The sequence below is a fragment of the Callorhinchus milii genome, unplaced genomic scaffold (genome assembly GCF_018977255.1).
Source record: "Callorhinchus milii isolate IMCB2004 unplaced genomic scaffold, IMCB_Cmil_1.0 Scaffold2, whole genome shotgun sequence".
NCBI lineage: Eukaryota > Metazoa > Chordata > Chondrichthyes > Chimaeriformes > Callorhinchidae > Callorhinchus > Callorhinchus milii.
In genome coordinates this window covers 96,078,123-96,100,139 of record NW_024704743.1, presented here as the reverse complement: position 1 = coordinate 96,100,139, position 22,017 = coordinate 96,078,123, and the positions used below count along the sequence as shown (strand labels likewise).

Below are 22,017 nucleotides of genomic sequence, written 5' to 3'. Positions count from 1 at the left end.
GGAGGAAGCGAGGCGAAGGGACCGTAGGATGAAGTTCCAGAATGTGGGGGCAGAGAGGCTGAATATTATATGTTATTAAGAATTATCTTAATAATATATAATATTAATAAATAATATAAGCCTCTTGGTGAAGTGATTTCAGCACTGGTGAAATGGAACATATAGCATTCCCCAAGTTCTCAAAACTCACACATGTATTGAATCTAGTTGCAGAGGACTGAAGAGCTGACAATTAACCTTTTTGGTAACTCTTTGCTTTAGGCTCAACCTCACTGTTGTTAAGAAACAGAGTTTAAAAGAAATAATGGAATCGATAGATTTGAGATTTGGAAACCCCTGGCTGGTTTGAAATATCTACAATTAAGGTTAATAATACCTTCTGCTATAAGTTTTCAACTTCTTTAAACTGCACAGTATATCAGCATATTACCTTGGCGGCCAACTTATTTTGAAAAGAACTTACTTTCTCAAGCATTGTACAACATATTGTGCTATTTTGGCAAAGTGCAGCCAGCTCTCGAGCCAGCTGCAGGATCTATGTAAGAATGGTTCCTTATGATTCACCCACTCTCCCACGGGGAAGGTGCCTAGTTGTACTCTGTTTCTACCCCCCGATACCATGACCTCATACTCAACCATACAGAAAACATAAAGGGAAAGCCCACTCAAAAATCTTGTTGATTTTTTTGCAGCATCTGCAGTATTTTGCGTTTTGTTCACTCAAAAATCCTGTCTGATTCTACCAGTCAGGCTACTACAGCCAAGATGCTCTTTCATCACACCAGAGCCTGCTGAGTAAGTAGGTAATTTCAACAACAGGCGTGGGTGACTTTACTAACTGCTGGTGGAGGTGGAATGTTTTAAAAACTGAGGATTATCTCAGTTTTCCCGTATTGCCTCGCCTGAAGGGGAATCAAGGTTTGGGGTGGATTAGGATCCCAAGTGGTGACTTTTAATGTTACACTGATGGATAACATTGCAGAGAATTTTAATAAGAGCTGGAAAGTGGGGTTAATAATAAAGAACAACTTGGAAAAACAGGAGGCACGATGGGCTGAACAGTCTCCTTCTGTTCTGTTGAACATTGCCAGACTCTGCCACTGCCTCACCCCACAGGCTGTTGAAACCCTCACCCACGCATTCGTCACCTCAAGGTTTGATTACGGGAACTCCCTCCTCATCGGCCTTCCCAAATCTTCCCTTCACAAGCTGCAGATCATCCAAAACTCTGCAGCTCGTGTATTCTCCCGCACCAGGCTCTGTGACCCCATTGCTCCCACCCTCTTCTGACTCCATGGCCTTGCTCCATCCTACCTCTCTGACGTGCTGACTCTCCTACCTACCGACCCACTCACTCTGTTCATCGGGCTCCAGCCTGCTCCATGTCTCCCGCCTGACCCGCCCTACCATCGGTGGCCGTGCTTTCAGCCTCGCTTCTTCCCTTGCCTCCTTCTAGGCCGGTCTCAAGACCCTTCTCTTCGACCGTGCCCTCCCACCTCTCTGCCTTCTCTCACCCCTACATACACCACCCCTCCCCCATGCTTGGGCCCCGATACCTGACCATTCAGCACTTTGGGACTTCCTCCCGACGTGAAAGGTGCTCTATAAGTGTAATTTTTTGTTGTTGTTGTTGTTCTACTTCTTTGTTTCTGTGAGTGTTCTTAAATAGTCGCTTTCAGAGGCAAAGTACAATGATTGGCTCCAATTCTACAATAAACATTCCTCACTCCACAACTCAACCGATGTACAGTCAAACCAAAAGGCCAAAAACAAACATTTCAAGTATAAGCAGTGATTGATCAAAACAATTTATTCTGGGGGAAAGCTACTTTTATGGCTATCAGAAGCCAACAATTTGTTCTGGAACATGGCAGAGCGTTCTGAAAAACAATAGCACTTTGCAGAACAGAAAGGCACTTAGGGAAAATATAAAGGCAGGGCACAATGCCCCATTGCAGTGAATTACAGAGAACAGGTCTATGTGACCTGGAATAGCTGGTGAGCTGTTTGCTTGGAATACTAAATGAGAAGAGATATTTCTTTGAATTGTGACGCGTTCCAATAATCTCCACAATTTAGCAACAATAAATAATTAAAGCAACACATTGCACTGTAATGTGCAGAATTTTTGATTTCACTGTAAAGTAATGTGGTCTCTTTTCACCTCTAGTAACACAAGTTTCGAATCTCAGATATCTATCGAGCACAGCACTGGGCAGAAAGAGGGACTGTCACCTTCACCTACAAATACACAGTCACTAGACTTCACAGTAAAATCCTGTGGGATGTTTAGACTACATGAATTCAAGGATTATTATTGTTGTTATAACTTACTTGTACCACTACACAGACTGTGGAGAAATAATTAAAACTAGAAAGCACAGCCAACCAGGAAGCAAATAAACAAAAAAAAAGTTGTACATATTTAAAGTACAATTTACGCAATACAATTTACACTTTCATGTCGGGAGGATGTCTCAAAGTTCTTCACAGTGCTGAATGGGCTAGGGGTAGGGGCTTAAGGGGGTGGGGAGGGGAAAGATGACCAAAAGCACGGTCAAAGGAGGTACATTTTGAGATGTGCCTTGAAAAGAGGGAGGAAAGGGTGAGAAGGGGAGTTCAAAAAACCTTCAAACGAATAAACAGTGCTTTATTTCCTGAATGACAGCTTATTCAGGAACTAAAATACAATAAACTGTGCTTGGCAGTCATATATAAACTTTGCTTTGAGACATCCTTCCAAGATGATAAGGCACTATATAAATTCAAGTTGTCGTTGTATATCAAATACAAGTATTATGATAATCTGTAAACCAACTGCTTGGTGCAAAATTATCAGAATAGCGTGATAATAGAATACAGCACCACTTTACCTTAGTAATTAGTGTGACTCACTCTACTTTTTCATAGTACACTTTTATTTCGGTCTAATTTTTTTAAAAATGTACTTGAAATTGACGTGACCAAAATCACAAACTCATTCATGAGGTCACGTTTCTGATTCGGTCAGAACAGGCTGATCCGACCACTGTCGTGAATGGCAAGTTTTTACTGTTCCCAATGCATACAAGAAATGCTGTGTAATAAGAACCCCTTCCCTCCACTACACATCAGCTTACTCACACAGCTGAACATGTCACTGCTCCTGGCTTTCCCAAAGGCACTGGAGAGACACCTTTGCAAATAGTAGTTAAAGAGCCCCCAGTACAAAGAGATGTACATAAAAGGGTCAGAGCTCTTTAGAGTGATTGAGGGTTTGTTGCTATACAAACCCAATACAAACTTTTGGCAAACACGTTTTCAGTCTTATACCTAAAGGTAATTGCCTACTGTGAAATCTGCAACAGAAAAGTTAAATAGTTCAAGGTTCAACTAGGAACCAGTCATCTGAACCAGTGAAGGCATGCTGTCAATCTAATCTTATTAGATGCAACAAGCACGTTTTTCTGACAAAATAATGGGGTGAAGTCAGCAAAGGTCGAGGAAGATATTTAATCCCATTTACAAACGGAGGTGGGTGTGATCACAGAAACAACAAAAGGATTCTTTTTTGAATCTGATCCTCAGTGGGACAGTAACCCTGCACTTGTACTCTCCACAAAAATTGTTTTTTCTTCTGTTAATGAAGATATTTGGCCCCAACCGTCTCATTTCTGCCAGAGGAAGCACAATTTTCGGGGTAAAACTGGTCAGCCTTCTCAAATGATGGAATTATAGATATGCTCCAACTTTTAAACTGATCTGTCACCATCTTGGAATTCCAGGTCCAAGCACAAGATCAAAGTTTGTTCCCATTATTTTGGCTCTTAGAAAGTTAGATAAGTTCTTTTGGTTTTAATATATTTTCTGGGCTGGATGTTTAGGCAAATGGTGAAAGTCATGCTCTTCCCAGCCCAGAAATCAATTTCATAATTAAGATTATGGTCTCGACCAGTTCATTATGCCAGCCCTAATTTAAGGAACATTTAAGGAACACAGCAACTTTTTTAAAAAAACCTGAAGTGGCTGTGGACATCTCCACTGTGTATATGGTTGGAAAACCTAAGGCCAAGACATCATCTTTTACAAAGTTACCAAGAAAAGGGCAGATTTTGTTTAAAACGTCTCATTATAAATATTCTCTCTGGTTAATTTTCTCCTCTCCCCTCCGTGGCTGAAAACCCTTCGACTCTTTTTTTTCCTTTTTACGGGGATAGTGTTCCCTGGCACCTTCTCGTACCTCACCCCAGTGACTATTTATTCATGTATGAGCCTTAATGTCAAGTGTTGTCAGGCTACTCAATCTCTATAGCCCAGTTATGCTCCAGTTGACATTAGCTAATAGCACAGACTGGCAACTGAAGCTGGGACCTTTCTGGTCTATAAGTTCAATCTCCTTCAACCAAGTCAGCCTGGAAACATCAGAATTACTTCATTAAGATACGATTAGCAATGCAGGCTGCAAACATTGCTGCACCTGGGCACAAATAAATCAAATAGCTTCCTGCTGTCATAAGTTCTTTGGTTCAAATGGTTTCTCTGGAAAAAATTATTCTTGCATCACCATCTCAGCCCTCTCTCCACCTCCCCCCACACCTCCACCCACCACCACTCTCTGCTCTAGATCAGTTTTAGGAAGTTACTGACCTGATAGCCTTGGAAAAAATTAAGGATTTCCTTGACTCCTGTGTTGTAAGCGAGCCCTTGCATCCTGACGAAGGTGCCAAGTTGTGGAGGGACAGTGGAGGCAGCAGCCGATGCAGGGAAGTAGCTGATGCTTGTCGGAGACCCAGGGGGGCTAGAAATAAAAAGGCAAATAAAGATGAAACAAGGATATATCTGCACAGCTTGGTAAAAACTCCACCAAGGCTCCAAATTCCCAACGTCTTACCCTTAAGACCCATTATCTTAACATTCATTGGTTTGCTACTTCAACCTTCGCTTCACTTCCTCCTGCTCTATCTCCTTGGACTTATCCGCTCTACTTTCCTTGCACAGCGTCTCCCTCCACATCCACTCTGTCACCCACGTTCATGACCACCCACTTGACCTGGTGATTACCCGGGGCCTCAGTGTCTCGGATATCACAATCAAAGTCAAAGCCATCTCCGATCACCATTTCATCTCCTTTAACTCCTCAATCCCTCTCTCCAATGCCACCAAACCCACCTCCATCTCCTATCTTCCCAGGAAAAAAATCTCCCTCCACTCTTGATGCCCTTGTCCCCCGTCACCTCCCAAACTGCCTCCTGCTCATGAACCTCACCCTGATACAACAGCCACCTCTGCTCCCTCAAGTGTCAGGTACGGGCCGCCGAATGGACCTAGCTCATCTGACCTAACGGTCCACTGGCAGATCTGCTGGGCCACATCAAAACGTACCGCTCCACCATTGCCTCTGCCAAATCATCCTTCTACTCCAAGATACCACTCTGCCTTCCCCCACCTCGCCAACATTGTCTGACTCTGCCACTGCCTCACCCCTCAGGCCGCTGAAACCCTCATACACGCATTCGTCACCTCAAGGCTTGACCACGGAAACTTCCTCCTTGTCGACCTCCTTAACTATTCCCTCCATAAGCTGCAGATCTTCCAGAACTCTGCAGCTCATGTCCTCTCCCGCAACTGGCTCCGTGACCTATCAACCCAACTCTTGCCCAGCTCCACTGGCTCCCCATCCCTCAGAACAACAACAACAACAACAAGATTCCATTTATAAAGCGCCTTTCACGTCAGGAGGACGTCCCAAGGCGCTGCACAGTTGGGTCATGACCCGAGCAGGGGGGAAATGGTCAGGGTGAGGGAAGGGAGGGAGCAAGGAGGGGGGAAATGGTCAGGGTGAGGGGAGGGAAGGGAGGGAGCGAGGAGGGGGAAGAGAGTCAAGAGGGGAGCTGAAGGCACGGTCAAAGAGAAAAGATAGAATTCAAAATCCTGATCCCTGACGTCGCAACGTGAAAGGTACTTTACAAATGTAATTTTGTTTTGTTGTTAAGGCTAAGATCGTGAGAAATTTCAGAACTTTAGAGTTTTGCTGTTTATAAATGGCAAATCTTACAAATCAGTCAGGTAGAGACAGCGGCTGCAACCAAAATACAATCAAAAGATAAACTCATGTAAGTATATCAGTGTATCATGTCGCCAATAATCCAAACACCAAGCATAAACTCTTTACCAGAGAAGAGTGGATTTTCAAGTATCAATATTGCAAGTATCTTACAAATACATATTTAACCCACTGAACGTTGACTGCAAATCAAACATTCAATCTACCAATTTATAGGCTAGAGTTCCATACAATTCTTTATCAATGAGCTCAATCTAAAGTACTGGAGGAAAAATGTGAGCCACATTTTGTTAATATATGTACCAAATTCCATAGACCTTTTTTTTCGTGGTGTAAACATTTACAATACAACAAGTATAGTGACTTTCAGAGGATGGCCCAAGGTGCTTAACAGTCCTAGATTGGCAGCTGAGGTGAGAGCCAAGGGGTGAGGAGGGAAAGGTGAAGGGTTGGGAGGTGTGGAAACCCATCCACATTATTCAAGTCAGTTCCTTAATTGGTTGTTATTAACAGGTGGGGTTCTGTGCAGTGTTATTGTCCTTATCAGATTCCATCTTTTCTGAGGCTTTTATCACCAGTGCTAATATACGACATCTTGGCAATTACTGCAATAGGCTACCATTCCAGGAAGCATCTTGGCAGATTGAGTAGGAAGTAAGATTGGGAAACTGTTACTTTACATTAAACACTCATTCATTTCAGCTACAGCTGCTTTCAGCCATAAATATCTGTCTTCTTGTAGAAGCAGCTTCTCTTATCAGACTTATTTTCAATTTAGCACAGAGGAGACTTGTTGCTCCCACTGATCCTTGAGAAGGCTTTGCAATATGTAGGGAGTATCACCTCAGAACCAAAGTATTGTTGGAGTCATAGAAAATTAGAGCACAGAAGGAGGCCTTTCGGTCCATCGAGTCTGCATTGACTCTCAGAGCAAGGTGTTCACTTAACCTCACTGTCCTGCCCTATACCCATATCCCTTCAAACTTCTGGTGACTGGGGGTAGGGGAGGGCACCACTGTCTCAGGTGACTGTCTTCCGATAGGAAAATATCAGTCTCAATTTGGCATTGCCCCATGGAAGCACGCCTGAGATCTGGAAGCTGGCTGGCATACAGGAAAAGGCTGGCACAATGTACTCAACCTTCAAACCACCGTGCCACCCACTAGTGCATCAAATCCACTTTGCTTACCTTTGACATTGAGACACAATTCACATTGGCATGTAGGCAACAGCCCATTTTCCAAAGCAAGGTACAGATGGTTTGTCTGTCTGTCTGCTTGATGGCATTTTGAAGCTAAGGAGGATCAACTGCTGCCTAAGAGCTTCTGACCTTGTAAACACTTGTTCATAAACCATGGCTACTGTTGGATAGGTCAAAAAGTTCTTGACATTTCCATAAAGTTAACATAGTTGGATTCCTAGCTGGGGTTAATTATTAACTGCTCCTTCCCCCTTTTTTATTGCTTTTCCATGCTCATGAATTTTAAGATGGCAACTTAAGATAGTAGTCACAATATTACTGGTTGATTTGGCCACAGGCTCATTGAGTCAGTCTGAAGAAATTAACTGGTTGTTTTCTTCCTCACAGTGTTGCTGTTCGTCAGGCAGTCAGAATTATTTCAACAGTAAACAAAATACATTTTCTTAGGAAACACATTGGTTTGACTAGTAACAGTTTCATTTGAACAGTAAAGGTGGGTGACATAATAAAGGGAATAATGGGATTTTCAGGAGGTACTGAGAGAGCACACACACAATTAACAAACACACACAGCTCAAAATGACAGATCTGACCTGGTGGCTCAGTGTCTAGTTGAGCTGGATCTGGTCAGTCCAGTGTCGGGTTCAGTTGTCAGACGGTACTGAGTCAAAGACCTAAAATTCTTTCATGTCACAGTTTCCAGCATGAGCAGCATTTTAGAAAAAATTTAAATCTTTGGAACAGGGGGAGGCTATGACAGATTTTTCAATCTCATTTCTTGTCTTCATTCCATATTCATTAATCGCGTTACTTCTGGAAATATCTAGTGATCTTTGTTTTGATCTCCGATTTCCACCACTGTCAAGCGCTCTGGGACACTACCCTGCATGAGGGGTGCTATATAAATGCAAGTTGTTGTTGTTTTAAGCATCCCAATCGGTTCTGAGCCTCTTGTGATGTTAATTCAGTTCCCTTGCATGATCAGGTTCAGTAACCCCTCCAAGTCAGTTTACCTTGCTAACGTGACACGGAATCCCTGATCAAACACAACCTGTTCTCAGCAAAGAACAGAAACAGAGAGGAAAAGAACAATGAGGTTAAAGCCACTGAGAATTATTAGTTCACTTTAATGGTCCTGACTCCTCCTTTGATGAGATTCTGATTGAACGATTGATTTATATGCAGGTGTTTGCTTTTTATTTTTTTAAAAATATTTTCCACAGATAACATCAATCATCACTTTTTTTTCAGACTTTCAGTTAAGGTTGACTACGAAAACTGGTTTACCCTCGGAGTCGTAAGGTTGCCACGGACATTACTTCCTGCTCTATCATTACTTTTGCCCAAAAGAACGTGTGCACAGCATACACACTGCTCAGGAAGCGAAGTCTGTGGTGACCTTATGATCTGGACGTTGATCGGCCATGTGTGTAGAGTAAAAATGATAAAGTAAAAAAAAGTTTTATGATGGGAATTAATTTCCTCAATTTGAAGAAAATTGAACAACCCGACAGATAGCGATTTTTACTGATTAAATTCTGAAATCCGAAAGCTTATTTATAAGAGACTATTGGGCAGCCTAGGGGGGTGAGCAGGTTTACACACAACAACAACAACAATAAGATTTCATTTATAGAGCGCCTTTCACGTCGGGAGGACGTCCCAAGGCGCTGGACCCGAGCAGGGGGGAAATGGTCAGGGTGAGGGAAGGGAGGGAGCAACAAGGGGGTAGAGAGTTGAGAGGGGAGCTGATTGCTCAATCCATGACATTGTGGTAGCTGATGCTTCCTTCTGTTTTATAGCTTTTCATAAAACATCCGACAGCACATATCCAAAGGAGTAGAAAGCAAGTGCTGAAGCTCCGATTGTTTGCTGTTACCCCAAACCCCATCCCCAGCATCTGAAGCAATGTCTTACCTGGGGTAATATGAAGAGTAGTTCATGTAGAGCTGAGCACTTGTTGGGTAGTACGCAGTCGACGGCTGGAGAGCGCGGGGACTGAGGAGCACGGGCTGTTGATAGAGGGCTGCAGCTTCTGCTGAGATCACGGCTGTTTGAGTTGGAAACGTGGTATAGGTTGGAGGCGACAAACCTAGACACGAGAAGAAAGAAATATCACAGGGCTCGGGATGTGCAGCAAAAAAGCACAGAGGTAACCCATTTCCTTGAGAAATGTCATCCTAAATACATCTAACACTGAGTACTAAAGTGCATTTCCTCCTTATCCCTAAATCTCTTCTCTTCCTTTTGTAAACCCAAATCAATACTTTAGGATGCATCAGCACAGTAGAACAAGAGGATATAGGTTTAGAGTTGTAAAAGGCAATTTGAAAATAAATGCCAGGAAGGTTTTCTTTATGAAGAGGGTAATCAACAACTGGAACAGGCTGGCAGGAAGGATAATATAGGTAATGTAAGAACTGGACTCATTTAAGAAGCAGCTTGATGCTGTGATGGGAGGGGTATTTGATGGGAATGTGGAGATTTACGTCTCCACAGACTCAAACACTTCACAGGATTATGGAGTACCTTGACTGTGCATTTCGCAATGCCAGGCCATGAGAGAGAAACAAAGAGAGAGAGACAAATTTCCATGCTGAGGGAGAGACACAGAGTGTGAAACAGAGACAAAGAGTCAGAGAGAGAGAAAGAAAAAGAGGCAGAATGAAAGATCACACGAGCACGCACACACACACACAGTGGAAATCTTGGTTAATTCTCCTTTTCCCCCCAACGCTGGGCCATGTAGTTCATTGTAATGCTCTATCACTGCATCGCAAGCCAGGATCAGCTGACTCAGCAGAAATCAGACAACGAACCAAGAATTTTCCAGCATGTGTGGCTCAATACCAAACAATGACATCCCCATAGAAAAGTAGTTTATTAGTATTTATTTTGAAAACACTATAATTACTAAATGTTCTGCTGTCCTACGGATTCCTCTGATTCTCATTTATCTTCAGAAAAGTACACCAGTTTTCAAAACAGTGAATGAAACAATGTGTTGTGGTTCTGTACACCCCACTGATACTGCACTTCATTGTACATATTTGAGATATGTATAGGTATTTCAAATGTATTTTAAATATATGTGTAGGTATTTTAAATCCCTTAATACAAATTCAGTTCTCAAAGAGTTAGATGACTTATTTAGTGGTCACAGATGACTGACCAAATACAAATAGCTGAACCCAGAGCACAGTTCTTAATTAATCATTTTCAGGGCTATGGTGCCCAGTGTATAGTGGGCCTTAGATAAGGTGTGTTCCAAGTACTGTTCTCCACAGACACAACACATTCTAAAACTTAACAGCTCCCATGTACCATCCACCAAAGCTCCATCAAGCCAATCAACCCTGTGAAATTTATCACATTGTTTTGCGCAAGTCCAGAAGAAACCAGATTCTTAATAAAGTATGTAACCACAAGACCTGAGCAATTTTCCTCAGGATCCTGTCAGCAATGTTAACAATCCACTGTTGAAATCCTGCCAACGTGGCAACATATAACAGTGCTTCAGAATAGAACAGGGAAGGGCCGACCAAACCAGCCAACCCAAGGAGGGCATGTGTTTTTTCTTTTTACTGGTGGAGGGGGGGGCGGGGGGGGTCTGGGCGTAGAAGTGATCAAGAAGAAATTCCAGGTGGGAAGGTTTACTTGAGAAGATTATCCGGTAAAGATCTGGTCCTATAAATTATTGGGAAGGCAGGGGGAATGTTAGAGGATTATTGGTTGGGAGCTGACCAATTCCTGATTTCCACATATGCAACAAACAGGAAATGACATCAGCAGAAACTTGACCATCTTAAGTCAGCCATTTTAAGCCATTTTTAGCCAACTTCCAGGTCATAAGGTCTCTGTCAACATCATTTCCTATGTACTGCACAAGTAGAAAACAGGAACTGACCAACTCACAACAGCATCACTTTGGAATGTCAGCCCAGGCTGTATGAGTTCCAGGTCCTGAAGCTTTGAGCAGGAAGTTCCGCTAACATCACTTCCTGCACATGGGACATTTTCTTCAGGAATTATGAATCACAAGCAGTGATATGTGTATAGCGTGCATGCACAACGAGCATAAAGTGATCTTAGCAGTAGTCATTGGGGTCTAATTTGCACGTTTTCTTAATGTGATTCCTTAAAAAGGAATCCAAGAAGTGCAGAGATTCTTTCTGATAACCAACGCATTCTGCTTCTTGAGTAGAATTCCTATTGAACAATGCAATTCCTTATTAAGGAAGCCCATTAGATGCTGTAAATTAGACCTAAACACAGTACTATATTGTAGTGTGTGGCTACAGCATTACGGAGCCCTGCACTTGATCAGCTTCAGTCTTGTCCCACGGGTCATCACTGCCATTCCCTCTGAACTTTTTCCTTTCTAGTTATTGAGGATAGCAAATTTAAACCCAGGCTACAATGTTTTGTGGACTGCGATTTTGAACTCAAAGGTGGTGATCCTTGAATCATGATTCAAATAATTGGTGAAAAGATAAATAAAGGTCTTGCTTACTCTTTCAGTGGGAGGAAGGAAGGGAGGAAACACAGTATAAACAGTATAAATTACAGTAGGTGGATTCAAGGGAAATATGGGACAGACCAATTGGAAGAAAGCAAATCAAAGCATCAGTACTGGAATCAGAGGCGGAAATACAGGGAGAAGTTGGAGGTTTAAGAATAAGGTGAACAAGGAGAGGACCAGGACCACATTTGCACATTTTCCCAGGTTTGAATCTGGTGAATTGAATTACTAGAAAAAGAGAAATAATGTGCATGTGTGAAAGAACATCCAGACAGTCATTTTTAGTTTCATGTTGGGGGAAGAGGAGAATGACTTATGATTGGTGACCATATAAATCCAAATCATTGAAATAATAATAACAATCCTTGCATTTGATATCACGCCTTATCACGTTATCGAAATATCCCAAAGCACTTTACAGGATTCACGCTAGAGTGAATTTGAACTCCCTTCCCTTTTCAAATAGTATCACAGGATCTTCAACATCCATCTGAACAGGCAGACCAGACCTCAGTTTAATATCACATCTGATGCACCACAGTGAAGGGTCAGCCTTGACTATGAGCTCAAAGCCCAAACGTGGGACTTTAGTTCACAGCCTTCAGACTCAGAGAGGCACGAGTGCTACCAACTGGTCCTCACAACTGGTCCACTTCTGGCTGAATCTAGTGTTGGTGGCAAGTCTGAATATTACTTAAATGTTGATGTTAATCTGAAGAAAACTGTATATTTTGACAGCAACACACCAAACTCCTTTTTAAATGTTGATCTGTTGAAAGAGACAGTTCCCTACTGATGGACACAACATGAACCAGGTCACTGAAAACACTGATCTTTTAATGGACATTTTTAAATATTGTGCACTTAATATTTCCAGTTAAAGACAATTTGAATATGAATTAGTAATTCTTCTACAGCTGTAAACCCACAGACTGAATCGACTTACGAATCAGGATTCAGACTAACTTTCAGTTGATAAATGACCTTGTTCTGATATATAAGGAGCTGAAAAAGCTTCTTGATTATAGAGTAGGTAGCATAATTGGTGCCACTTACAAGTAAAAGTGCCTCAGGAGATAAAGTGCATCTCCCGCTGAGTGCCCTCACCATATGTTACACCAACTTGGTGTCCTCAAGTACCAATGAAATTTGAACTGGTCCTTTGAGTCAATGCAGAGTGCTTGGGCTTTCCTGGTGGAGGTGCTCTTTGCGTCCTGAGGTGCCTTTCCAGACAGTTACGATGCCACTTCCATACAAGCATTTTTTCAACCCTATTATCCACTAAATTCTGAGATTGCAAAGGAAGGTTGATTTACAATTGGGAGATTTTGTCAGCAGATTCTAAACCTTAAGCTTTGGACCAGTAATGCCATCAGGTCCTAAAAACAAATAGTTGTTGGCGTCCACATTCAGTTAGTAAACCAAGGAAAGATGACACCAAACAAAGCAGCAGATCTGGTCTGTGGCTGGTTCTAATCAGTCATTTATTTTTCTATTTTACACATATTTGGGAAATGCCAGGAATTAGTTGATATTCTGATATTTGTCCATATTTGACACAAAACATCAACAAATCAGAATAAAATCTTTACCAACGTAATGAATTTAGTGACTGAGAATCCAGGACTAGCAGCCTCATATAAACAAGAGCAAAAGTGTTTTTTTTAAAAATCTGACAAATCTTGTGAATTCCAAAAACCAGCAACATCTGAATTTGTGACCTTCCTGAAGCACTGGTGTGTGTGCCCACAGTGAGGGATACTGCAATTCCAACAGTTAGACCAACTCCCACGGCAATACACAATACATACATTGAACCTACATCACGAACAGCCCCACAGCCTACCCCTCACCACATTACTGATTACATCAGAAGCCTGACCGCACTTTCAAAGGTGATATTTGCATAAGCTCAATGAGAAATAAAAGATATAAAAAGATCAAACTATAAGGACGCCATATGGGATTAAGACACTGGTCTTTGCAAATTTAAAACTATTCCAACTGTTTGAAAATCAGACTTAAAAAATTATAAATCCCCCCTAATAATAATCCCACTAATAATATTTGAAATCAATTTAGTTAAGAATCTATTTACTTAGCCAGATATCTTTGGGAAACCACAGAATAAAGTAACCTTCAGCGAACTATATGAGAGTAACCTGGTGGTATAGCAGTAAAGTATTTGGTCCTGACTTTGTATTCACAGCTGCAGAATACAAATTTCAATTTTTGTTTTTAGATTTTGTATTTAAGATAAAGATTAACAGTTTGCCTTGCATGTTGCAATACCATTGCTCTCCTTTAATACTCAATGCTAGATCAATATTTCAGGATGCAACAGCAGAACAAGAGTGGTAAAGGGCAGTTTCAGCACAGATACCAGGAAGATGTCTTTTTAAACCCGAGGTGATCAATGACTGGAACAGGTTGCTGGAAATGGTGATAGAGGCCAGGACACCAGTAACAATTAAAAAGCAGTTTTGTATTCATTGAGCCTCAATCTTATTCTCATACATTAAACATATTTTCACAGATCTGGCTATTAATGTGAATTATGGAACTACCAGAATCTTAATGAGTTTCTTTCAGCTTGTTAACAGCAAAACACATATTTTTTTAAACCCACGCTTGACTCAAGTTGTTGAAAAAAGTCCAATACCATGGAGCGTCTTATAGTTTCAAAATGTTCACTAACACACAGTCATCCACAAATGAAGAACAATAAAACCAATATGATCAAAACCATTAAACCCTGAGATTGACAGAATTGGTACCAAACCTCCTGAATCACAAAGAACCAGGAACATAAGAGTTAAAAGCTCCAGCACCTACCAGCGTGCAGCAGAAAGAACCGTCAGCAGCCAAGCAAACTTACATGGTAACTTACATGGCGGTGGGGACAAGCCATTTCGATTTAAAGTGCCACCCAATAATACAAAGTTCATTTCCTCAGCTGAACACTGGAACACCTCAACATATCGGTCCTTCATCGTTCTCTTGTGACACCTCTGTGAAGTCAGGAACGCTCGGTCCGTTGACTTCATCTGGATAAAAGCATCACCTGACGGCCGGCCCTAAGAAGACAATTTGTGTAGGAACAAACGTCAGCAGGTACATCATAATGATAACTTGCACTTGTATAGCGCCTTTCATGTGAAATAAATATCTCAAAGCACTTTACTAAATACAATTGATTAGGAACAAAAATGAATGTTTATATAATCATAACCCATACAATTGGTTTCCATTGGAAGGTTCTCTCATAGCGCTTCACAGGATATATTGTAAAGTGTCGTGACTGTATTTGTAGGTGATGTGTATGTCTGTTCTGGTGGATGTTAAACATTCCGTGACACTGTTTGCTTATCAGCTGGATGTGGAGGAGTAGACTGGTCAGTGGGAGCTGGAATTCTTCCCACTCAGCTCCTGTTAACCCTGCAAGTCAAAGCCCTAAAAGGTAGAGTGGTCCTAGCTTGGATTAATCGTGGGAAGCTCGGCAGACAGTGTTGTCAATATTGTCCTATTCGGTTTTAGCCTCCATTGCATACTCTGGGATTCCCAAGCCTTGAGGAACCTTGGCTCTTCCCAACTTGTGCCTAATATTCCACAGAATTGTGAAGGCAGGGTGTGGCCCTCCAGGGAGAGAATGCACATTCTATTCCAGACACTTCTGTGAAATCAGGAATGCTCGGTCCGATGACTTCATGTGTAGATGGCATGCATATGTGGAACTCTCAAGTCTGGTTTGGATACCCTTAAGCATAGTCATGGGTTTCTGCATTGTCAGACACCCAGCTGACCAAAAATGTAATGGCTGTTTGTGGGACATTGCTGTGTGCAAATTGGCAGCTTCATTTGCCTACACACTTTACATTTTACAGTAAATCCTGTGAAAAGCTTTGAGTTATTCTCCTGATGTGAAAGGTGCTGCACCAAACACAAGGACAATTTGTATTATTCCATGTAAAAAAATATTTTTCAAGAAAAGGGGAAGAACTAGAAATATATTCTTATGAAAATATTATCAACCAATGGATCAGCTACTTGGTGCTAAAAAAGAGGAAGTACAGATGATAACAGGCTGTTTGCATAATGTGAATAATAGCTTCTATTGTTAACGATAATATCAGTTCACTTATCGACATGGTACTGGATCTGTGATAGGTTCCGGCTGCATTGTCAAACTGAATAAGAATGAGCCTGAAGTTTTCTTGCTTGTATAATACTGTGTTTAAACACATTGAAAACGTGAACTGGGATAGAATTGTAGACATTTACAACATAGGAGAAGACCATTTGGTTCATCGTGTCTGCGCTGGCTTTTTAAAAAGCAATTCTTTCTGCCCCATTTACCTGCCTTCTCCTCAATCCTGTAATTTACTCTTTTTTAGATATCTATCCAGTTTCCTGTGAAATAGTTTAAGCAGTAATTATTTGTGCAGTATTTTGACCACATTCCAAGAGGTACAGGTAGACCCTTTAAAATACAGTGCTTTGGGTCTGTAAAAGTCAGATCCCCACCTTGTAATGTGTCACATGATACTGGGTAGCACCTGGGTGCACAAGTGTCCAGAAAGCCAGCAACCACTCTCACGAGTGTTTCCAGTGCTTGCTGGAACGTGCAAAGCCTTTTGTGCTTGCTCAGTAAGATGGAAATATTCTGCACATCTCCCAGATAAGATTAGTCATTCATTCTACGTCTGTTTGTGCTACAGTTGCTGTGCGTATATTGTCTACTAGGTTTTCCTACCAACACACAGTCATTATATTTTGCAGTATATCCTGATTCCTCCTGAATGAATGAAAGGAGCTCTGTCAATGAGAGTTATTTTTAATATTATTCAGAGCATTGAATGGACCTTGGGGAGTGGTGCTCATACTAACTGCATTTAGATTGCCTACCAGTCCTGATACCACCCCCATTGAGTGCTGAAAAGAGAGGTCTCCAAAGTGACTATCACTGACTGCAGCCCAGTTTATTCCTTACAATTGGTGACAAATCTGTCAAAACAGTGGCAATTCCCCAAGAAACACTGAGCATAAACACTCACTGTGTTTCACCAGCTACAGTAATACAAATACGATGTACCGTACTTGCAAAGTCACTGAAAAACAAATGGACTCTTCACTCTAACCACAAACATCCTTCTTTCTAATGACTATTATTTTAATTTGTAGCATTTCCAAACTAGTGTCCCACTTTATTTAACGTTTAGACCAGTAAAGATTCCTTCTGTTCACTTGAACCATTGAAACAAGCTCACCTGCTGATTTAACACCATATGAACGCCATGTGGTCGGATGTCACAGGTAAACTCTCCCAGGAAGTGCAAAATGTCCTCAATGTTGGCGGCGTAAGGCAGCCCTCGCATACGGATGCAGTCTCGCATGTTAGTCTTACACACAAATGGTTGAGGTAGCATAGGGATGATGGGGGCAGGGGCGATGGGAATGAGGGGCACAGAGGTGTACCTGTTTAGAACCTATGATGGAATTCAAGCACAATTGTTTTTTTATAAAAAAGAATAAGATCTTAATCTAAGTAACATGGCATTACATTTACAGGGATAAAATAAAATGAGAATGAATGATTGCAACAGATCTCCAACACAGCTAAGGCACAACTAACTTTGGAATGCTGAAACCTAAGAAACCTTAACAGTCTCAGCAACTCATAGGACCGTATATCCAGTACTGTGTAACTAAAGTAATCAAAGGTTTTAATTATGTTTCATCTCTTTGAATATGTGGAACACAAAAAAATCCTAGTCAGTACTTTAACAGTGGACAAACACCACCAGATTTTATGTATGGTTGAGTTTTCTTTCCTATCCTTTTATGCTAATGAAAACAAACCATTTATATAGCAGTCTTATAATAGACTATTGTCCAGTGTCCCTTGGATCAAATGTGTCTTTCTTCTTAAGGTATATGACATCATTGCAAATAATACAACTTAACACAATCCAATCTGAGAATTACATCTATGTTTAAGGTATTATTGACTGTGAATTACATAACTGAGGTTGTTTGTGTGTGTGAGAGAGAGAGAGAGACAACATGAGCAAAGAGTGCGGATGGGGTAAGATAAAGTAAGTTTCAGCAAGGGTGACTGGGGGACGTGCAGCAATAGTGAGGGGGAGGTGACCCTCTTCCTGCAAATGGTTCCAACCCCACTATGGCAGTGTTCGTTACCGAAGGTGATAACACTACAATACTTAAAGCCCAGCATTGGCAGGCATGTAGCAGTTTGCTAGAGTAGATCTACTCCTATCAGCTCAGCACTGACCCACAGCAGTACAGCTGAGATCCGGAACAGAACGACACAGGAGATTGAATCAATATGGCACTGTGTTCCAACACCATGCGTCACAAGCCAAGAGTGTGGAATTGCTCTAAACAAAATTAAAAAATCTCTTTCAGAGTATTGCTGTCCATGTGTTACTCCCTCTGTTTAAAGAATACCCTCTAATCTCATCCTCCGACACCTCTCAGCGAGGAACCACTTCATAAGGACACAGTTACCTCCATCAATAGCTCCAACTCTGGATATGTAAGTACAATGATGCAGTCTTGAACCCTATATTGACCAATCCCCTCCTCCCCGCTCACCTTCCTCGCCCAGAATTGTCAAGCGCTTTGGGACGTCCTCCAACATGAAAAGATGCTATATAAGGAAAAATTATATTGTGGTCGGATTTCTCTTTAGAATAAACCAGTGTTTTTTTTGTTTTACAATGCTATCTAAAACCTGAGATATAAATAGTACGTGCAACCCTTTTTAAATGTGCTGTCTACGGTCATTGCCATTGATTCCTGCAAAATCCTGAGAACCAAGCCTTAGGCTTTCACCAAAGTTACTCATCTCCAGTCAAAAAACAGACAAACTTCAATTACTAACTAGGGCAAATTAAGATAAGCCTAATAGTTTTAGATTTACATAAACCTTCCCCCAATTTTCTCCCCTGCTTTCCTGAAGTCACTGGCACATGATTCCCCAGGTATTGCAAGATGTCTGCTACTCCACCTAAATAGCTATGTGTCAACTTGGGTTATTGAATGTAAAACATTCTCAATCCAGAAGCTAAAACCTTCAAGGGTAAGACAATCCTAGTTGGACAAGTTCTGTACTGGGTAGTTACTTTTCTTCTTTACATAATGGATCTGAATTGTGGGTTGGGTTAATAGCCCATGGAGTAATCATGTTTGAACACATAATGGTGTACTAATTTATGTAATTGACTATTGATGAAAAGGAGGTGATTCAGCACTTTGTTTCAATGGTTAATTATATAACAAAGAGTGTTATATAACCAAAGTATATATGAACTTGGATTGCCCCTGGTCTGTAAACCTAACTTGTATTTTGGACTTCAATCTCTTCAATAATAATCTTAAGACAAATTTCTTGCACAGCTTTACAGCACGATTGATCAGTACAACAACAACAACAAGATTCCATTTATAAAGCGCCTTTCACGTCAGGAGGACGTCCCAAGGCGCAGTAATAATACTAGCTCAGACACACTTTCCTTATCTCTGCCAAAGCCATAGATTTCAACAACAACAAACTACAGCGCAGGACAGTCAGGGATTTGGACCCGAGCTAGAGGTTGTGATCAGGAGCCATGGAGGGCAGGGTAGTTACATAAACTATATTATGTTATAGTTTTATAACCCTTAGTTATAATATAATTTCAGGTTATCCTTAGTATTTATTCCAATGGAACAGCAATTATCAAAGGTGAACATTGTATTTTCTGTTAATTGTACTCTTTTCAAGTTTGGCACCCCACACCTTGAACACTGGACTTTCACTTTAGGTTTCTCAAATTAATAAAATAATTCTGTCTTTGCAAGACCAGCACCTTGTTCATTTGACAAATGTGAGCCTCAATAGTAAATGCCTTCAGGCTTTGTGTGTGTCTATGTGAGTGTGTGTAGCGGAAGGACAGACACAGATAAGACCAATCACGATTTTACCAAATTTTATACATTACTGTCCTTTCCAGCCTGGGTCACGGACAGATTTTAGGAGTGAAATGCAGGATGATTAGTCTCTTTACACAAATAAACAATTTGGGGGCTCGTGTCTTATATGCATCTGTAACTTTTATGGCACTGGCTTCTTTCCCACTTATATTGCAAGGCTACAAATTGCTTTCATAGTTCTAATCTCTTAAATACCTCATAGGATTCTTGTTAACTAATTATTTTCCATTTTCCTCCATGATCGGTGGCTTTCCAAAGTTTTTTTTTATGTTTTCCACTGCACATAAATGATTCGTCACTGGCATGACCTGGTTTGCTTTCATCAATACAATGTTACTTAATCCATTACCTGATGTATTCATTTCAAACACACTGATGCTGTAAATGTTCACACATACAATAATTACGTTTCCCCTTTTATAAGTATTCGTGATTAATAACCACTGTTCCACAACTTCATACAAGAATTTGTAATCCACAGCACAAACAGGACATAACTAACCAAAAATTGGTACAAAATTATCAAACTCACTCAGATACACTGTAGGGTGAACTCATAACAACAACAAAAACAACAAATTATATTTGTATAGCGCCTTTCAAGTCAGGAGGATTGCCCAAACCTCATAAACTACCAGATTAAAGGTAGTTTGGAAATAATTAATGTTCTTTAATTATAGAAAATGTCAGAAGCATTTATTCTGTTAAATAGAGACCTAATAGCAGGACAACTCTAAGAAACACATCACAGTCTGTTAAGAACACATTTTAAAAACACTTAATGAAAGTAAAGAGGGAATTTTGAAGTCCTTTGAAGTCTTTTGGATGAGACGTTAAACCAAGATCCCACCTGCCTATTCAAGTGAAGGTTAAAGATCCCATGGCATGATTCAAAAAGAGAAGGGTGCTTCTCCTAATGTCCTAGCCATTTGTCATTTGTACATAAATAATGATGATATTATGATTTAGATTAAATAAGTTTCAATGATAGAAAATATTGTATTGTTGTCCATGATTTCAGTTCAAATTGGATAGTTGTTTTCAGGCTTGCACAAGGGCTCATACTGGTCTTTATGGAGTCCTGTAGCTCAGTGGTTAGAGCACTCGCTTTGCAAGCGAGAGACCTGAGTTCAATTCCAGGCAGGGTGAAACCTTGGGCAAGTTTCCTTACTCCACACGCCTAATAATAATCCCTCCAAAACCAAAAACAATAATAAATTGGTCATTTTCAATCTACGACTGTTTGTGGGACATTGCTGTGTGCAATTGGCTGCCGCGTTCGTCCACAAATATACAGTCAATTCACTTTACAGTGTTCTGTGAAGTGCTTTGGGACGTCCTCCCGACGTGAAAAGCGTTATATCAAATGCAAGGATTATTATTATTATTATGTGTGCCATATGTGCATCATGTGTATATACGTGTACAGAGGAAATTACAAATGCCCTTAATTATGTAAATCATAAGGATTGCTCGATAATTATACAATTAAGGGCACCTGTTATTCTCTCTGTACACATGGCACATAATGCTCACGTGGTAATATACAGTTTTTGCAAATTACACAGTGGAGCCTGTAGCAGATCTGTTTCATGCTTCATTGGCTTAAGCATTGTCCATTGTGGAACTGTGTTGTACAGACAGGAAGATTTGTGGTTCAATCCCTGGTCTGTGCTACGGTAGCTGATCTCAGCCGGGCTAACAATTAAGGACACTACAATTAGTGCAGTGATTCTCAAACACATTTTGTTGATGGCCCTAGTGTGCGGCCACCAAGCATCAAATCTGGTAGCCGCAGAGCAATGTTTTCCTAAAAACACTTAATCATATGAAAAATAAAGGAAATGTAAACAGATGCAGATCTCAAATGGTTTTCATTTATTTCTGTACATTTGACAAACCGCATTTGAGAAAATACTATTTTCACAAAATCTTGCACGGACATTAACAAGAACAGCACAATAAATGAAAACCATTTGAGATGTGCATAAAAAATACTATAAGGGACTAGAATTGTCAGTACAGTTATACTCGTCTTAGAGGTTAGGAGCAATTGTGTGAACAAAGCATTTGAGAAACTCTGAATTTGTTTCAGTATTCCTGAACTAGGGAGGGAAAAGTAAGCCAGGGCTTCTGATGCTGATAGCTGACAAGGCATCTGATCCACAGGCATAGGCTATGATGTGTCCATAGTCAAAAAGTGTCCGAACACAAATGGCTGGACCTCATACATTAAGAATGACCATTTTGCTGAAA

At 40.8% G+C, this 22,017-nt stretch overlaps 1 protein-coding gene across 4 annotated transcripts in view; it reads right to left on the bottom strand.

Moving 5' to 3' along the window:
• esrp1 (epithelial splicing regulatory protein 1) overlaps window positions 1-22,017 on the bottom strand; it is a 39,389-nt gene that overhangs the window by 4,491 nt on the left and 12,881 nt on the right. For 2 of the 4 annotated variants that reach the window (XM_007887918.2, XM_007887920.2), the window contains exons 11-14: window positions 17,034-17,252; window positions 14,645-14,843; window positions 9,162-9,336; window positions 4,627-4,777 (exon numbers count right to left, since the gene is read on the bottom strand). In XM_007887918.2, the coding sequence (XP_007886109.1) occupies window positions 4,627-4,777; window positions 9,162-9,336; window positions 14,645-14,843; window positions 17,034-17,252 (744 nt within the window). The remainder of the gene's footprint in view (window positions 1-4,626; window positions 4,778-9,161; window positions 9,337-14,644; window positions 14,844-17,033; window positions 17,253-22,017) is intronic. The other 2 variants (XM_007887919.2, XM_007887921.2) reach the window with 1 other exon arrangement.